Here is a 14,087-nt window from a genome sequence, read left to right as displayed (position 1 = left end):
ACAGTGCGGCATTAAGTGGGTAAAGATATTTACTGGAAAGTAATGTCACCTGGAAACAGCGGCACCATTGTACATTAAAAGCCAAACTATGTGGAAATATACCTTAATTTTGAACCTTCATTACATATTCACTTGGCCCTTTAAATATTCCAGTAATGTGACAGCTGAGTGATCTATGTGCTTATTTTTATTCCACTGTTTTTTTCTACTTTGCACAGTTTTCGTCAGTGGTTATTGGGAGTTTTGGGGTTAAAAGTGATTCTGAAATCTAAGAGTAAAAACAACCATTTTCAGTGTTAGCTTTCCATGAATCACCTTTCAGTTTTCAGTATTCAATGTGTGGCATTTGGAAAAACACAAGCATATGTACTGAAAGAACTTCTTTATTTGTTGATGTTGGCAGCAGTTAGAGACATTGGTAGTGGAAGCTCCATGTTGAATAGAAGCTGCCATCGTTCCCCCTGGTGTAGCCCTTGTTAGAAAATGGTTGTTGAGGAAAAATAGGACATTGTATTGGTATTTGGGACACACTTTGCTCCAGACAGCCAGCTGCTCTCCAGACTCAGTGGGTTTAGTTAGGAGTCAGATTGTAAGATTTGAGTCAGAAGCATTAGGTTTGGTAATGTCAGTTTCGAGACACATAATACATTATCTGCTTTATGATAAATTTGGGAATTATAATTTCACTGACCCTCACCTAGGCTTCACTTGATGCTGTAAATGGAGCGCCTCTGTGGGTCGACCCAGACTCTGATGTCTTGCTCTTGTTCCTTTTTCATCATGTCCTGATTTAATTTTTCCTGTTTCCTGCAAAGTAACATGAAAAATGATAAATTAAATAGTTGAAGTAAACTCCTGAAATGCCACTGCCAAGATAGTGACGTTGTACAGACAGCCCAAACACACACTCACCTGGGGTCCTCAGAGACAGTCTCTTTCTGGTATAAAATCTGGTTCTTACTCCTGAGAAAGTCCTTGCTCTGATCGTGGACCGACTTAAGCTGGAAGTCAAGGCTGTCGCTTGGAGCCTGAGGTCAAGAAAAGAGTTGGGCATTCAGAGCGCTGAAGGTGTTTGCCCTTAAACGTTTTTTGTCTCAGGAGTGAAGGTCAAAATCATACTCCCTAGAGCTCACCTGATGCTCATAATGCATCACGCTCCGTCGGGTGCTGGCCAAAGTGGCTGTGTCATGGAGACGACTCCAGGGTTCCTCTCTTTGGGCGATGTGTGTTGGTTTATTATATGTTTTTCTCTGCAGAAAGGGAAAGGAGGAAAAATGAATTCCACATTTACAAAGAAATTATAACCATTTGATGAGAATTACAGCATATGCACATCACATGATTATTTCATGGGTTATTTCAAGATTTGAACTGATGAATTTCAGGCAATAGTTTTCCAAAAGTGCACATGCATTAGAATGAAGATCCTGCAAATGTAGTAAACTACATCAAGGTAATGGTGCTAGTTTATAACTGATTTGCATTATTTGATTTTAATCGCCATGCAGGTTAATTTTGTTAAACTTAATCCACATACAGTAATAAGCCATGACTGAGCTGTAGCATGTCACACAAGCATTGTTGCTTTAGGTAATAGTGAACAAGCACAGCTCAGAGTATAAATGTTTTATTTTAAATGTTAATGTTTGGAAGTACAGCTTTAAGGACAAACTCAGAGAAATATGGGGCAGACTGTATTTGGACTAAGTTAAAAGTTGTGTTGTTTAGATGTCTAAATGGTAGAAAAACGGCTCTTGTGAATGCCATCATTTGATTTCCCAATGAACGAAAGGTTTGTTGTCACTGAATTGTATGTTAGACATCTGGGCCTTATATGCTGTTTAATGAGGGGAAAGTGCTTTATGTTCAGTCTGTCAGGAGAAATATGTATTTCCACACAAATCTATCTCGATGTTTAGTTTAGCATTTAGCTCGTGTTTTGTTTGATCCAAACAATAAGTTAGCAACAGCAGAGAAACCCACCTGCTGCGGTCTGAAGCCGCTGAGAGTGAAGCCGTTTTCAAACTTTGGAGAGGGGAAAGGATCCCGGCCTGACATCTTTAATGACAACTCTATAACACGCAAACACAAACCATAATATATCCAGCACGCTGCTGTTGTTGTCGTGGGTGCTAAGCTGTTGTAGCTAACCCCAATTTGTTTAGAACCTGGTTTCTAAGCAACTGAAAACTTCCGGTGAAACCTTTCGAAATAAAATCATTGTTGACTGACGTTTCCCTCCTCTCACGTCAGGCCTGTAAGCGCAGGTGTTCACAACAGTGACTGCAAGCAAGTTTGTTTAACATCCTGCCAGTCAGACACAAGGCAATTCAAAAGGTTTACTGGGGTATAGAAACAGCTACATTAAAAATGAGACACCAAAAAGACATTAAAATGGCATTTTAAAGACGATAAAAACAAGGCAAGTCAATATTGCTTTATCTTTCGTACAAAACATGAACCTGCTTTTAAAATATAATACGTTGTTCAGTGTACACATCTCCTAATCAATCACCTGTAACTTGGTCTTTATTGTTTTTTAATAAAGGTAAAATTAATATGACAGTGCAGTAAGAATATTTCAACCTATTTTCAATGCAGTTCATTTTTCATATTCTTGTGCAGCAACCTGCCCTCCTGTCCCGTTTACTCGCTTTCTAGAGCATTTTGAACCAATTCATTTCGAGGGAAATTTCAAATTCTTTTTCATTTGATTTAAGCTATAGACGTTTTTAGGTTTTAATTATATTCAGTTTTAATATATATAGTAGATATAGTAGTGAATTTGCTCTGCCTCAGCCAACCACTACAGTAAAAGACAACTATACATTTATGCATCAGTAATAATTGTAATAATATAATATTATTTAAATAATAATAAATAAACACCATCATAGGAGCTTTTTATGGACGATGAACATTTTACTTTAGATCTTTTACGTACATTTGCTCACCTCTGTAAGCTCTTGAATAGGACTTTTACTCCTAATTGAGTATTTTCCACAGTGTAGGAGCCTATTAGCTTCCTACTTTTTCTTGTTTACAAATTATTTTCCCATATCGAGATGCTATGTCGGCTTGCAAAAATGTCGAAATCAATACTATTTCATAAACTCACCAACTAAAGCCACCAGTTTTGTTTTTTTTTCTTGAAGATCATCACTGATGATCATTGACTTCGTCCAAATAACACCAGCACAAGGCAGGTAAAATACAAGGCAGCAGCCAATCGCGGTTCAACAGCGAGTCTTTAAAAGACGATTAAGAGCAGAAACGGGCTCCAGAGCCAATCACCTCCCTGTATTAGTTCGCCTCCGGCAGCACCTGAGGGCGCAGGTCAACCCCTCCGCCCCTCCCTCCCCATCACTTCAACGCTGACGGGAGACGACGATGCAGCGAGGCCTGACACACCTGAGCCGCTTTTTACTGTGGCTGCTTTTTGCACAAACCTCTGCGGATTTGCCCATGTGCAAAGAGGTGAGGAGGTTCATGTTCTTTTCATTCTTAGGCATTAAACCCATTTAAAGATAAAATTCATCATAGGTGTTTTTTTTTGTTGTTGTTTTTTTTACCATGTACATACAAAGTTTTCATTAGGTGAATTGTTGGAACTTAATAGAAGCAGTCTTATTAGCATTTGAGGACCTGCACTTCAAGGGATATGTTTTAACTTAGTATTTTCTGATGGGAATTTTGAATCGGCACCAGTTTTAGCTTGACTAGTCAAACAGTCTGACCTCCTTAACATATTGTGTGTGGGAGATATACATATTTTTTACGTTGTAAGTGTTTGAATTACATTAGTCATTCACCTGTGCTTGCTTCAGTCTTGTTACAGTTCTCAGGGACACTTTTACTACACCTACCATATGCTACATAAAGTCTGCTATGCTCTCCTCACCGTTCTCCATCTGTGTGCAGTTTGCATAATAACAGCACTGTTTGATAATACTCAAAACATTTCTTTTCTTTTTTTTATCAGTTCTCTTTGAACTTTACTTCAATGTGTGTCGTACCAGAGACCTGTAGCCTTTTACTTTAAGTTTTGTGAGCTAATATAGGTTGATTTAAGCAAGGAGCCCTGTTAGTAGCTACTTTTTCCAGGTGAGTTTATTTCCATGCCAGTCCATTGACCATGACGCTCAGCGGTCATGATGTCCCGTTGCCTTGGTTTCCTCATGTTTGTTTAAAGGAAGTGATTAAGCTACAGCGTATCCCCAGTTTGGTGCATTTTTACATCAGATCCTCCCACCCAGACCCATGTTCATCTGATACCCCAACCACAGCTAATGCAGCAGCTCTAAGTGGAAACACAGACTCAGAGGAGTGCTGCTGCTGCTGCTGCTGCTGCTGCTGCTGTGTTTCTGTTAACTATTAATCCCCCCAGGCTGTATGTGGGCTTGGATTAGTGGTGAGTGACCTTCATAGGAACAGTGCAGCCTGCTGTTGACCAATGACCAAATCTTAAGATTACACTGTGTATCTGCTCTGCATTCATGACTTGTTTCAGAAGGTGTCAGATCAACAAGATAACGTTAAACGTTATGTCACCTCCCAAATAACATCATTATGGGTGGGACAGTGTTTGTCAGTCACCTACTGTAAGTATCTCCGGAAGGCGTCAAAGCATGACAGACAAACGCAGCAAAAGCTTTGCACCTGAGCTCCTGCTGTCTCCAAAGTTCTGCGACGACACTGAAATTAAATGTTTACAAAAGGATTGGATGAGTCACCATTTCTCCCCCCTGGCCAAGTAAATAAGGCCTGAAGGTGCTGGCGTTGCAGCACATCCTTGATAAGTGAGATTAAAACAACAGTTGAGACGGCCTCCTAGGCAAATATTAGTCTCAACTTTTATTTGTAAAAGAGGCTGGCCTGGTTTTGGAAAGAAAAATTCCAGAGGTATAAAACAATCCGATAACCTACTTACAGCCTCATTTTCTTCTCACACACTAGTTGATTTGTATCCTTTATAGTCTGCAACATTTTTAATATTAGATTATTGCTATTATTTTTTGAAGTTTCTGGTTCCAGCTTCTCAAAAGAGAGAATTCAATGCTTATCTTTGTCATACATGACAGTAAATTGAATATTTTTGGGTTTTCGACAGTTGGTTGGACAAAACATGACATTTGATGTTTTCAGCTTTGGGCCTAAGAAATTAAAATGGGGCACTTTTCACACATTTTCTCACATATTGTAGATAAAACAGATTAAATGGCAGATTAATTAATAGAAAATAATAGTCACTTGTTGAAGGCCTTCTCCTTCATGTGTCCATGTAATTCATTTATGCTGTGCACAGAGTGTATATTATCCAGCTGTGTGAAACTCACACCTGTGTTATGTCCCCGCAGTCAGATTATCACTTTGAGTACACAGAGTGTGACGTACTCGGGTCTCGATGGAGAGTGGCGGTTCCCAACAAACCCGACACATGCACTGGTCTACCAGATCCAGTCAAAGGCACTCAGTGCAGTGAGTTTCCTACTTTTACATGAATTACAGATTTAACATGTAAATAATGAACGGTATCTGTTCACTGCAGCGTCTCCATGAAGCCTCTCCACTCTGTTTTTGCCCTTCCTTGGTCTTTTCCTCTTACAGCCTTCTCTTGTAGTGAGGGGGAGTTCCTGGCCATGCAGTCGCAGCAGTGCCAGAAGTGTGCTGCAGGCACCTACTCTCTGGGCACTGGTGTAGCCTTTGATGAGTGGGACAGCCTACCGACAGGTTTTGCCACCCACGGGGTGACAACAAATGGCGGGGATGCCCACACAGACTGCTCCAAGTTAGTAAACACTGTTAGGGCTTAATTGATCGATTGAACAAGAAGCTCATCTAACTGTTTCTGCTGCTGATGTTTTTCTAGCTCAACCTGGACACCAGCGGGTGATTACATAGCCTCAAACACAGATGAGTGCACTGCAATGTTGTCCTATGCTGTGAACCTGAAGAAACCTGGAACTGTGTCCTTTGAGTATTTCTACCCTGACAACAGTATCTACTTTGAGTTCTTTGTAAGTGTTTTGTAACTGTTGTTGACAAAGAGGGCTGTTTTTAGGGGGGATATTTGGTGACCTCTCTCTCTTTTGTCTGCCCTCCTGTAGGTTCAGAATGACCAGTGTCAATCCACAGACTCTGAAAGCCGGTGGATGAAGATCTCAGAGAACAGCTGGACTAAATACAGGGTTTGTCCGAGTGTAGCTTTAGCACTGCGTCACACCTGCTGGCATCAACATTTTGTCTCTGCTCCGCTCTGTGTCTTCTGCTCCTCTTTCATTTTTCAAATTGACTCTGTGCAGGCTGAGCTGAACAATGGCAATAATGTGCTGTATTGGAGAACCACTGAATACACACTGCAGGGCAGTGCTGTCAAACCTGTGCTGTTAAGGAACATTGCCATCTCAGGTAGATTAACACCCGTTAGGTCATTTCTCAACTCCTTTTTTTTTTGTTTTGTTAATGATTAAAAGGTGATTAATGGTTTTCTTCCAGGGGTGGCCTACACATCAGAGTGTTTCCATTGTAAACCCGGCACCCACAGTGCAAAACCAGGATCCGCCCGCTGTTCCCCCTGCCCTGCTGATACCTACTCCACTAAGGGTGCCACTGTTTGCCGTCAGTGTGAACAAGACAAATATGCAGGTATCCATGTTTGCATTTCTAATGCTCTATCCACAAAGAGAGTCACATCACTTACCGCCTTGTTCTTTAACTTCACATCATTTTTGTAGATATGGCTGAACTTACAACCGCTATGTATTTGCATGTTGCCACACATACGTACAGCAATATGCATGCAAATACTGCATTAAGTGCTTAAGAGGTACAGAGTGTGAATTCCTATCAATGGATCTTAATGTGAGCTGTGTGCTTTCCCTCGTCCCTGCCCTCTGTTTCCTCTGGCTTGGTTTTTCCATTTTTTCAGAGGCTGGCTCGGGGAGCTGCAAACCGAGACCGGCATGTACAAACAGCGACTACTTCTACACTCACACTCCCTGTGACTCCAAGGGAAAGGTAATGTAGACAAAAAGACACGACACTTGGAGGCACCATTCATGTAGGTTCGGTCGAGATGAACACAGGGAGAGATTTCTCTTTCAGAATCCTGCTGCTAGCCACAGTCATCTGTTGTAACTATCGGGTTTCTTTAAATATAAATCATCTGGGCTGATTGTGTTCGTCACAGAGCCTCAGGTGGCTTCTTTCATTTATTCATGTCTGGCTTGTTGTGTGTCTCAGACCCAGCTCATGTACAAGTGGATTGAACCAAAAATCTGCAATGAGACCATTGAAGGAGCGGTGAAGCTTCCTGCATCAGGGGAGAAGCAAACCTGTCCACCATGTAACCCGGGTTTCTTTGTCACCAACTCCTCCACCTGTGAACCCTGCGCCAACGGTTTCTACTCAAATGGAACAGGTGCAGAATCAGTGCACTACTCATGCTCCATGTTCATGTGATTCATTTTTTGTTTTGCAGTGACATACTGTGCCTGTGTACTTAACAAAAGATAATGGTCATTCGATGCTTCACGACAATCAATATTTCTTTTAATTTAAAGATAATTTACAAATTTGTGCCAAAACAAACTTTGGCGCCGACCAAAAACTGATCAGACGTCTTGACTGCAGATTGATGTATGTTTGAGAGTGTAAGGAACGGCGACTAAAGTCCAGAAACAAATGACAGAAAACATACATTGACTAATTAGAATTGAGGAATCAAAAAAGCAAATCGATAAATAGATCAAATATCAGAGAGCAGAGAAAATTATTTTCAAATGTTCAAGTAAACATGGACAAATAAACACATGCACATGCATATACCTATATATCCCCACACATACTGTACTTGTATGCATGTGTTCATACATCACATATACTGTATAGACACATCTATACAGTGCTTAGGGAGGTATTATATAAGGCTAGTAGGCAGAAGGGACAAAACCCCTGCTGAAGCAAATCCTCCTACATTTTAGAGCCTCCCGTCTGCAGTCAGACAGAACTAATGTGAAGTGTGCATTTGCTTTGGTGAGTGATGCGTGTGATGGCTCTGTTGTTAAGTTTGTTTTTGCTGGAGATGGTTAGCATGGTAGAGAAGCAATAGAATGGGATGAATTATGCTTTGGTGTAGATACAACATGCAGTATATTAAAGTAAAAACAAGTCATGGTGAAGTCAGTTTTATTTATATAGGCCAGTATTACATATCTTAAACTGCCACAAGGGGCTTAACATTATGCACTGTAGGAAAAACACTCCCCAAAAACCCTTATAGATATATATAGATTTTTTTACTGTCACATTCAAACTTGCCATCTAATCCCTGTGTTATCCTGTCTTTAAGTGCATGTATAGTCTGATATACTAAAACCTACATGTTTACACTGATATAATAACACATTATTTACTCACAGCCTGTGCTAAGTGCCCTGTTGGCACGGAGCCGGTGGTGGGCTTCGAGTACAAATGGTGGAACACCATGCCAAGCAACATGAAGACCTCCATCTTCACTCGCGAGTTCAGCCACTCCGACCACAGCACAGGTAAGAGACTTAACATAGGAGAGCGTACACAGCATAGGAGAGGGCAGCCATCATAGAAACTGACTGAAATAACCTCATAATGACCTCGGAGTTTTGCTGAATGAAAATAATCACTGTCAAAAAATAGCATAATTATTGTCTTTGTGTAGGTTGTAGGTTTGTTGGACAGCATAGGAGTGTGTTACTATTTTTTTTATTTGCAACCACAGCATGGGAGGTGGCAGGAGAGTATGTTTACACCACCCCTGGAGATCAGGACACAGACTATCTGATGCTCATGCTCAATGTTCCTGGATACAGGTGAAGTCAAACACATCTCTTGAGGGAATTACACATGAAACTCTATATACAGTATGTGTGCACTATATCGCAGTGTAGGAAAGGTGGAAGGAAATGTCATGTGTCTCCACAGGCTGCCTCAGTCATTGGTCAAAGACAGTGAAAGGACTGAACTGTCTTCCATCACCTTTGTCTTTGAGACCACGTGTACAGCTGACTGCAAGTTGTACTTCCTAGCTGTGAGTGAAAATGCTGGATTTGGTCACATGTACGCTTCAGGTGATGATAAAGAAGTTAAGCTTGAAATGAGTATGAATATATATGAGGCGAATGTATTTCTCTGCAGGGTTATAATCAGTGGAATAATGATGTGGTGGAGCAGTGGAAAGGCAGCAACAGGAAACAGTCATACTCCTACTTGATCCATAGCAACAGCACTGTCAGCTTCACCTGGACATTTCAACGAACAGAGACATTTAACATGGTGAGACACAAGAGCACATCCCAAATATCAGTGTTGATCTCTTTCAGCAGTTTCACTCCCTCAGCCTTTGTAAAGTTTGTATTGGCTTTTCAAGAGAAATTTAAAAAAATCATCAGATAAAAAACACAAGAAATAAACATAAAAACAAGAGCCAAAAACCAGCACATGCTTAAAAAAAATGACAGCATACTCTTAACAACGCCGGTTACAGGCTCAGTGCCAATCATGGACTGGTTAAGTAAAAGTTTATCTAGTTACAGTCAGTCCCTCTTTACAGTATATCTTAGTATTCTTTGCTGAGGCTCATCGGAGAGAAGACTTGCTTATCATCACTCATAGAACTCATTGTAAATGTAAAACCATCATGTTAAGCAGCCATAAAAACAATAATGATCTTTATCTAGAGAACCAGTTCTCATTATATGGTGTAGCATAGTATAAACTCATTTATACAGTTGAAGCACCAAATGTTGGGATAAATACTGTAAATATACAGTATATAGAAAGGCTATAAATGTTTGAAATGATCACTAGGATTTATGATGACAGACTCCTGTAACATCATGTTTCCTTTGGCTGTTTTGTGGAGTGATTTTGCACTGATTGAGGACAGTGGGTTTGTCTCCCAATTACTGCACTTAACTCTAGAGGGCAGTCTGGAGCTGAGATGTGTTTGTACCACATGAACACTGAGTATAAAATGTACTGTGGTGGAGGAAGCACTCAGATCTTTTACTTCAGTGCATTCATGCAAGTACAAAAGTAAAGTATCAAAAGTAAAAGCACTAATTATACAGAATGGCTCATTTCTAAATTATATGCATTAATGTGTATGAATCACTTTAATGTTGCAGCTCAAAAGGTGGAGGGAACAATCAAGTCTTATCTTTACCTAAAATAATACATTATAAATATTTGTTGATTGTATTTTATATTTATAATCTGGATCTGCACAGTAACTTGTACCTGGAGTAAATGAATGTAGTGCAGTCACTACAATATTTGCCTCAGAATTGTAGTAGAGTGGATATACAAAGTCGCAGAAAATGGAAATACTCAAGTCAAGTACAAGCACCTTAGGGCTGTACTTAAGTCCAGTTACTCTCCACCACTCAAAATATATTTAGACTTTCAAACCGTTCCTCTAAGCAGAGCAGGTGACCACCCCCTGTGTTGACTGTCTCAGCCGGTGAATGATACCTAATGTTTCTCTTCTCTTAGGAGAGGATATACAGCCGTGACGTTGCAAAGATCTACTCCATCCACATCACCAACGTGGTCGGAGGTGTAGCCTCGCAGTGTCGACACTGTGCCCTTAGCTCTGCTAAGGCCAGCTCTGCCTGTGTTCCCTGTCCACCGGGACACTACATGATCAATGGGACAGGGGTGTGTAAGAGATGCTTGCCAAACACTTTCATCAGGGCCGAGCAGCCTGTTGGAGAGGCGGCTTGTGTACACTGTGGTCCGAACACACAGAGCAACAAGGTAAGGAGAACGAAATACATGATTTTGTTTTTGTTTCCTTGGCAATGTGTAGAAAGCTCAGTATTTCTAAAATCCTGGCTATTGCTGTTAATGTATCAGTATCTGTAACAGTATCTATAGGTAGCCTATATCTGAAGTATATCATGCTTGTTCTTGTGTATCTTGCTTCTCATACACGAAAAAGACACAGTTGCAAGACTTCCTGTTTATTTTATTTCAAATTTGAGAAGTGAATTTGAGAATGGTTTTTTTTTACCCAAAACTGAGAAACTCTTTACCATATTTCATTTAAAATGTTTATAGGAGCTAATTTGCCAAAATAATGTTGGTCCCACTAAAGTTCCTATCACATGCCTTTTTAGATTTTATTTTAATTTCACAAATATATAGTATATCAACCCACATCATAAATCTTGACATAAACATAAACAAACAAAACATATTTAAATCAAAACAAAACAAAAGCTGATATATATATATATATATATATATATATATACACATTTGTCTTATTATGGTTTCCCACATTAATCCACCCACAGTAAACAGCTATACATATATATATATATATATATATATATATATATATATATATATATATATATATATATATATATAATGTATCTGTTGACTCCCTGTCTTCATCCTCCAGGCTTACTCAGCTTGTCTCAGTGACTGTACCCTGGCTGTGCAGACAAGCGGAGCCCTGCTACAGTATGACTTTTCTCCTCTGGCCAACATCACCAGCTTGCACAGCCGACCGCGCTTCACCAACAAAGGCCTGAAATATTTCCATCACTTCAATGTGGGTCTGTGTGGGAAAGAGGTGAGAAAGCTGTGATCCTGGTGTTTTGTTTTTTTTTCTTCTTCTTTTTGTAAAATTTAGTTTGACATGCATTTGAACCTGCTGTGTTCCTCTCACAGGGCCGTGTTCCAGCCACCTGTGTGGACAATGTAACAGAGAGTGGGAAAGAGGTCAAAGGTTATGTCTGCCAGTCCACTGTGGTTCCCTCTGAAATCAGGAGTCAGAGCGTGGTGTCCTCCCAGCCTTTCCTTATCGGTGACTCGCTCATCGGTATGGACTGAATGCTGCAGCCAACTATTGCTGTGAATGTAAACTTTTTAATCACCTGATTTAGTGATTTGCTGAAAGATGTGTGTTAAAAATTTCCAAATATTAATTAAGGGCAGTACACACTGGCAGCACCCTCGGTCCATACACAATAGTGATGTGTTGCATCAGGTTTTTCCACTTTTCTATTTCTCAGCATCACTGTGCGCCAGTGCTCCAAAAAAGCACCAATGTTATTACATTTTCACACAAGTCATAAACCTTTAGTAAACATTACCTAAGGATCCTTTCCCTCAACTTTTAACTCTGATTGATGCTTATTTAGATGTGAGTATTTAATAGAGAAATATAGAAAACTTCAACATTTTCAGGAGCTTTAACTCTAACTGTTATTTAGTCTGCTGGATGTGGTGCATGCCTTATTGTGACTGAATTCTGCCATTGATTCCCAACCTCAGGTTTGAGACCCCACAAGGTCTCGCGAGCTGAATCTAAGGGGTTGTAAGATTATTAACAGGGTATGCAAAAAGAACATTCGAACAGCTGTACTACTGGATTACTGTAATGAGGCATCAAAATAGACATCGCTTGGTGCGGTTGCTCGAAAAAGAGGTTGGAAGCCCCTGTAACACTTTGTACATTTCATTTATCAGATGACAAAAGTATATTATATGTTGTTATTCGGAAGGTGTGACCACTGACACAACGCTCGCTGGCATCTCCTCTCCAAATTGGTTGTTCCCCCCTGTGTCCGGCCTGCCAGATGTCATATTCTACTACAGGTAAATAAGATCACAATTTGTTCTGTTTTATTCATCCACTGTGATGCATTCATATGTTTAAAAGTACATTTTTGATACTGGAAGTTCAATAATTTGAAGTGTAATAGACACGCGAAACTCTAATCTAAAATATAACACATATATACTGTATCACATGGTGGAAGTTAAGATCTTCATGTTTATGATGTTTCCAGGTCCAGTGAGAAGACTCAGGCTTGTAAACAAGGAAGGTCAGCCACCATCAGACTGAGATGTGATCCCACAGTGACCGTTAAAGACCACATCACGCTGCCAAGGTATCTTACACTGTAACCATAACTACTTGAACAGCCATATCTGGCCCTAACAGGTCACAGAGTGAGCTCTCTGAAGCTGAACTGTGGACTAAGTGGCTCCTTGGAGATCATTTTTGTCATGTAAAAAGCTTGTAAACATCTCTATGACCTTGTTTTCCTCCACAGTAACTGTTCAGAGGGGACGTGTGATGGTTGTACTTTCCACTTTCTGTGGCAGAGCCAGCATGCATGTCCACTCTGCACCAAGAACAACTACAGAGAGATTGTCAGCGCTTGTATCCAGGGAATACAGGTACACTGACAAAAATCATTTTACCCCCTCAACCCCACAAATCCATCACAGATCAACCACAAACTCATGCAAAGAGGAAACACTTAAAGATTTTAAATATAACAATGATATCAGACTAGATTATAGGAAAAAAGATTTATAAGAATGTTTAGAATTTTCCGTTTCATGTGATCATTCAGCCACAAAAGTGCAGCGGTTTGCATTTCACATAAGGTACTATACCTGCGATACAGATACACTGAAGTATGGGAACAAAGATCTCTGTCTAAGGTTTATGTGGACATTTAAAGGGATAGTGCAACATTTTGAGGATTTTGTTTCAGAGAACCACGTATGTGTGGCAGCAGCCGTTGCAGTGTTACGGAGGAGAATCCCTACCAGTGCAAAAAGTCAGTGCTTGTGTGACTCTGGATTTCTGGCTCAAGTTCGGTGTTTCCACGGGAACGATTGCTGCTGTGCTACTCATTAGTATCAGCTGCTATTTCTGGAAGAAGACACGCAAGTAAGCCTGCTGAGCTTCACACTTCCCTTGGTGTTTGCTGAAGCACCAGTATGTCATAGTAGAAATTAAAGTTAAAGCTAAACCTAAACTAATAGAATAAAAACATTTTTAAATTTTTAAAGATTTTTATTCCTGTCATTCTCCACCTGCAGGCTGCAGTATAAATATTCCAAGCTGATGATGAGCTCTGGGGGTAAAGAGTGTGAACTGCCTACTGCAGACAGCTGTGCAATAATGGAGGGAGAGGATGCAGAGGACGAGCTCATGGACCTCACCAAAAAATCTTTCTTCACCAAAATTAAGTCCTACTCACGGGAGGTCAGTAAGCGCCCCGTTCATGCATACT

General features: G+C 40.3%; 2 protein-coding genes across 5 annotated transcripts in view; one reads left to right on the top strand and one right to left on the bottom strand.

Annotated features, from left to right (window-relative positions):
* Window positions 1-367: 367 nt before the first annotated feature.
* cfap276 (cilia and flagella associated protein 276) lies at window positions 368-2,168 on the bottom strand. Of its 4 annotated transcripts, none has more exons than XM_071476069.1 (5): window positions 1,984-2,168; window positions 1,134-1,250; window positions 913-1,028; window positions 692-807; window positions 368-472 (listed from the first exon to the last, which is right to left on the bottom strand). In XM_071476069.1, exons 1-4 carry the CDS (start codon window positions 2,056-2,058, stop codon window positions 705-707), a joined length of 411 nt encoding a protein of 136 aa, XP_071332170.1. In that variant the 5' UTR covers window positions 2,059-2,168; the 3' UTR covers window positions 368-472; window positions 692-704. The 4 variants fall into 4 exon arrangements, with proteins under 4 accessions (XP_071332170.1, XP_071332172.1, XP_071332171.1 ...); XM_071476071.1 differs by having other exon boundaries at window positions 368-461; XM_071476070.1 differs by having other exon boundaries at window positions 368-461; window positions 698-807.
* Window positions 2,169-3,316: 1,148 nt separating this feature from the next.
* The window catches only part of elapor1 (endosome-lysosome associated apoptosis and autophagy regulator 1), a 12,101-nt gene continuing 1,330 nt past the window's right edge, over window positions 3,317-14,087 (top strand). The window contains exons 1-21 of the mRNA XM_071476067.1: window positions 3,317-3,477; window positions 5,358-5,478; window positions 5,608-5,788; window positions 5,870-6,017; window positions 6,108-6,188; window positions 6,303-6,408; window positions 6,496-6,645; window positions 6,929-7,017; window positions 7,243-7,420; window positions 8,421-8,549; window positions 8,759-8,849; window positions 8,962-9,067; window positions 9,175-9,312; window positions 10,534-10,797; window positions 11,450-11,623; window positions 11,722-11,872; window positions 12,558-12,651; window positions 12,846-12,947; window positions 13,113-13,239; window positions 13,563-13,741; window positions 13,894-14,059. Of these exons, the coding sequence (XP_071332168.1) occupies window positions 3,391-3,477; window positions 5,358-5,478; window positions 5,608-5,788; window positions 5,870-6,017; window positions 6,108-6,188; window positions 6,303-6,408; window positions 6,496-6,645; window positions 6,929-7,017; window positions 7,243-7,420; window positions 8,421-8,549; window positions 8,759-8,849; window positions 8,962-9,067; window positions 9,175-9,312; window positions 10,534-10,797; window positions 11,450-11,623; window positions 11,722-11,872; window positions 12,558-12,651; window positions 12,846-12,947; window positions 13,113-13,239; window positions 13,563-13,741; window positions 13,894-14,059 (2,862 nt within the window). The 5' untranslated portion in view covers window positions 3,317-3,390. The remainder of the gene's footprint in view (window positions 3,478-5,357; window positions 5,479-5,607; window positions 5,789-5,869; window positions 6,018-6,107; window positions 6,189-6,302; window positions 6,409-6,495; window positions 6,646-6,928; window positions 7,018-7,242; window positions 7,421-8,420; window positions 8,550-8,758; window positions 8,850-8,961; window positions 9,068-9,174; window positions 9,313-10,533; window positions 10,798-11,449; window positions 11,624-11,721; window positions 11,873-12,557; window positions 12,652-12,845; window positions 12,948-13,112; window positions 13,240-13,562; window positions 13,742-13,893; window positions 14,060-14,087) is intronic.

This window comes from Trachinotus anak, unplaced genomic scaffold, assembly GCF_046630095.1.
Source record: "Trachinotus anak isolate AG129_WGS33_773 ecotype Australia unplaced genomic scaffold, CSIRO_AGI_Tana_v1 ptg000004l, whole genome shotgun sequence".
Lineage (NCBI taxonomy): Eukaryota > Metazoa > Chordata > Actinopteri > Carangiformes > Carangidae > Trachinotus > Trachinotus anak.
Note: the sequence above shows the minus strand (reverse complement) of the source record. Positions and strands in the feature narration are given on the sequence as shown.

What these genes read in the sequence shown, in the direction of transcription:
- cfap276 (XM_071476069.1), bottom strand. Translation starts at nt 2,058, where the DNA reads ATGTCAGGCCGGGATCCTTTCCCCTCTCCAAAGTTTGAAAACGGCTTC. An exon ending in GCGGCTTCAGACCGCAGCAG is followed by an intron (nt 1,251 to 1,983) that starts GTGGGTTTCTCT and finishes CCCTTTCTGCAG; the next exon opens with AGAAAAACATATAATAAACC. An exon ending in TGATGCATTATGAGCATCAG is followed by an intron (nt 1,029 to 1,133) that starts GTGAGCTCTAGG and finishes TCTTGACCTCAG; the next exon opens with GCTCCAAGCGACAGCCTTGA.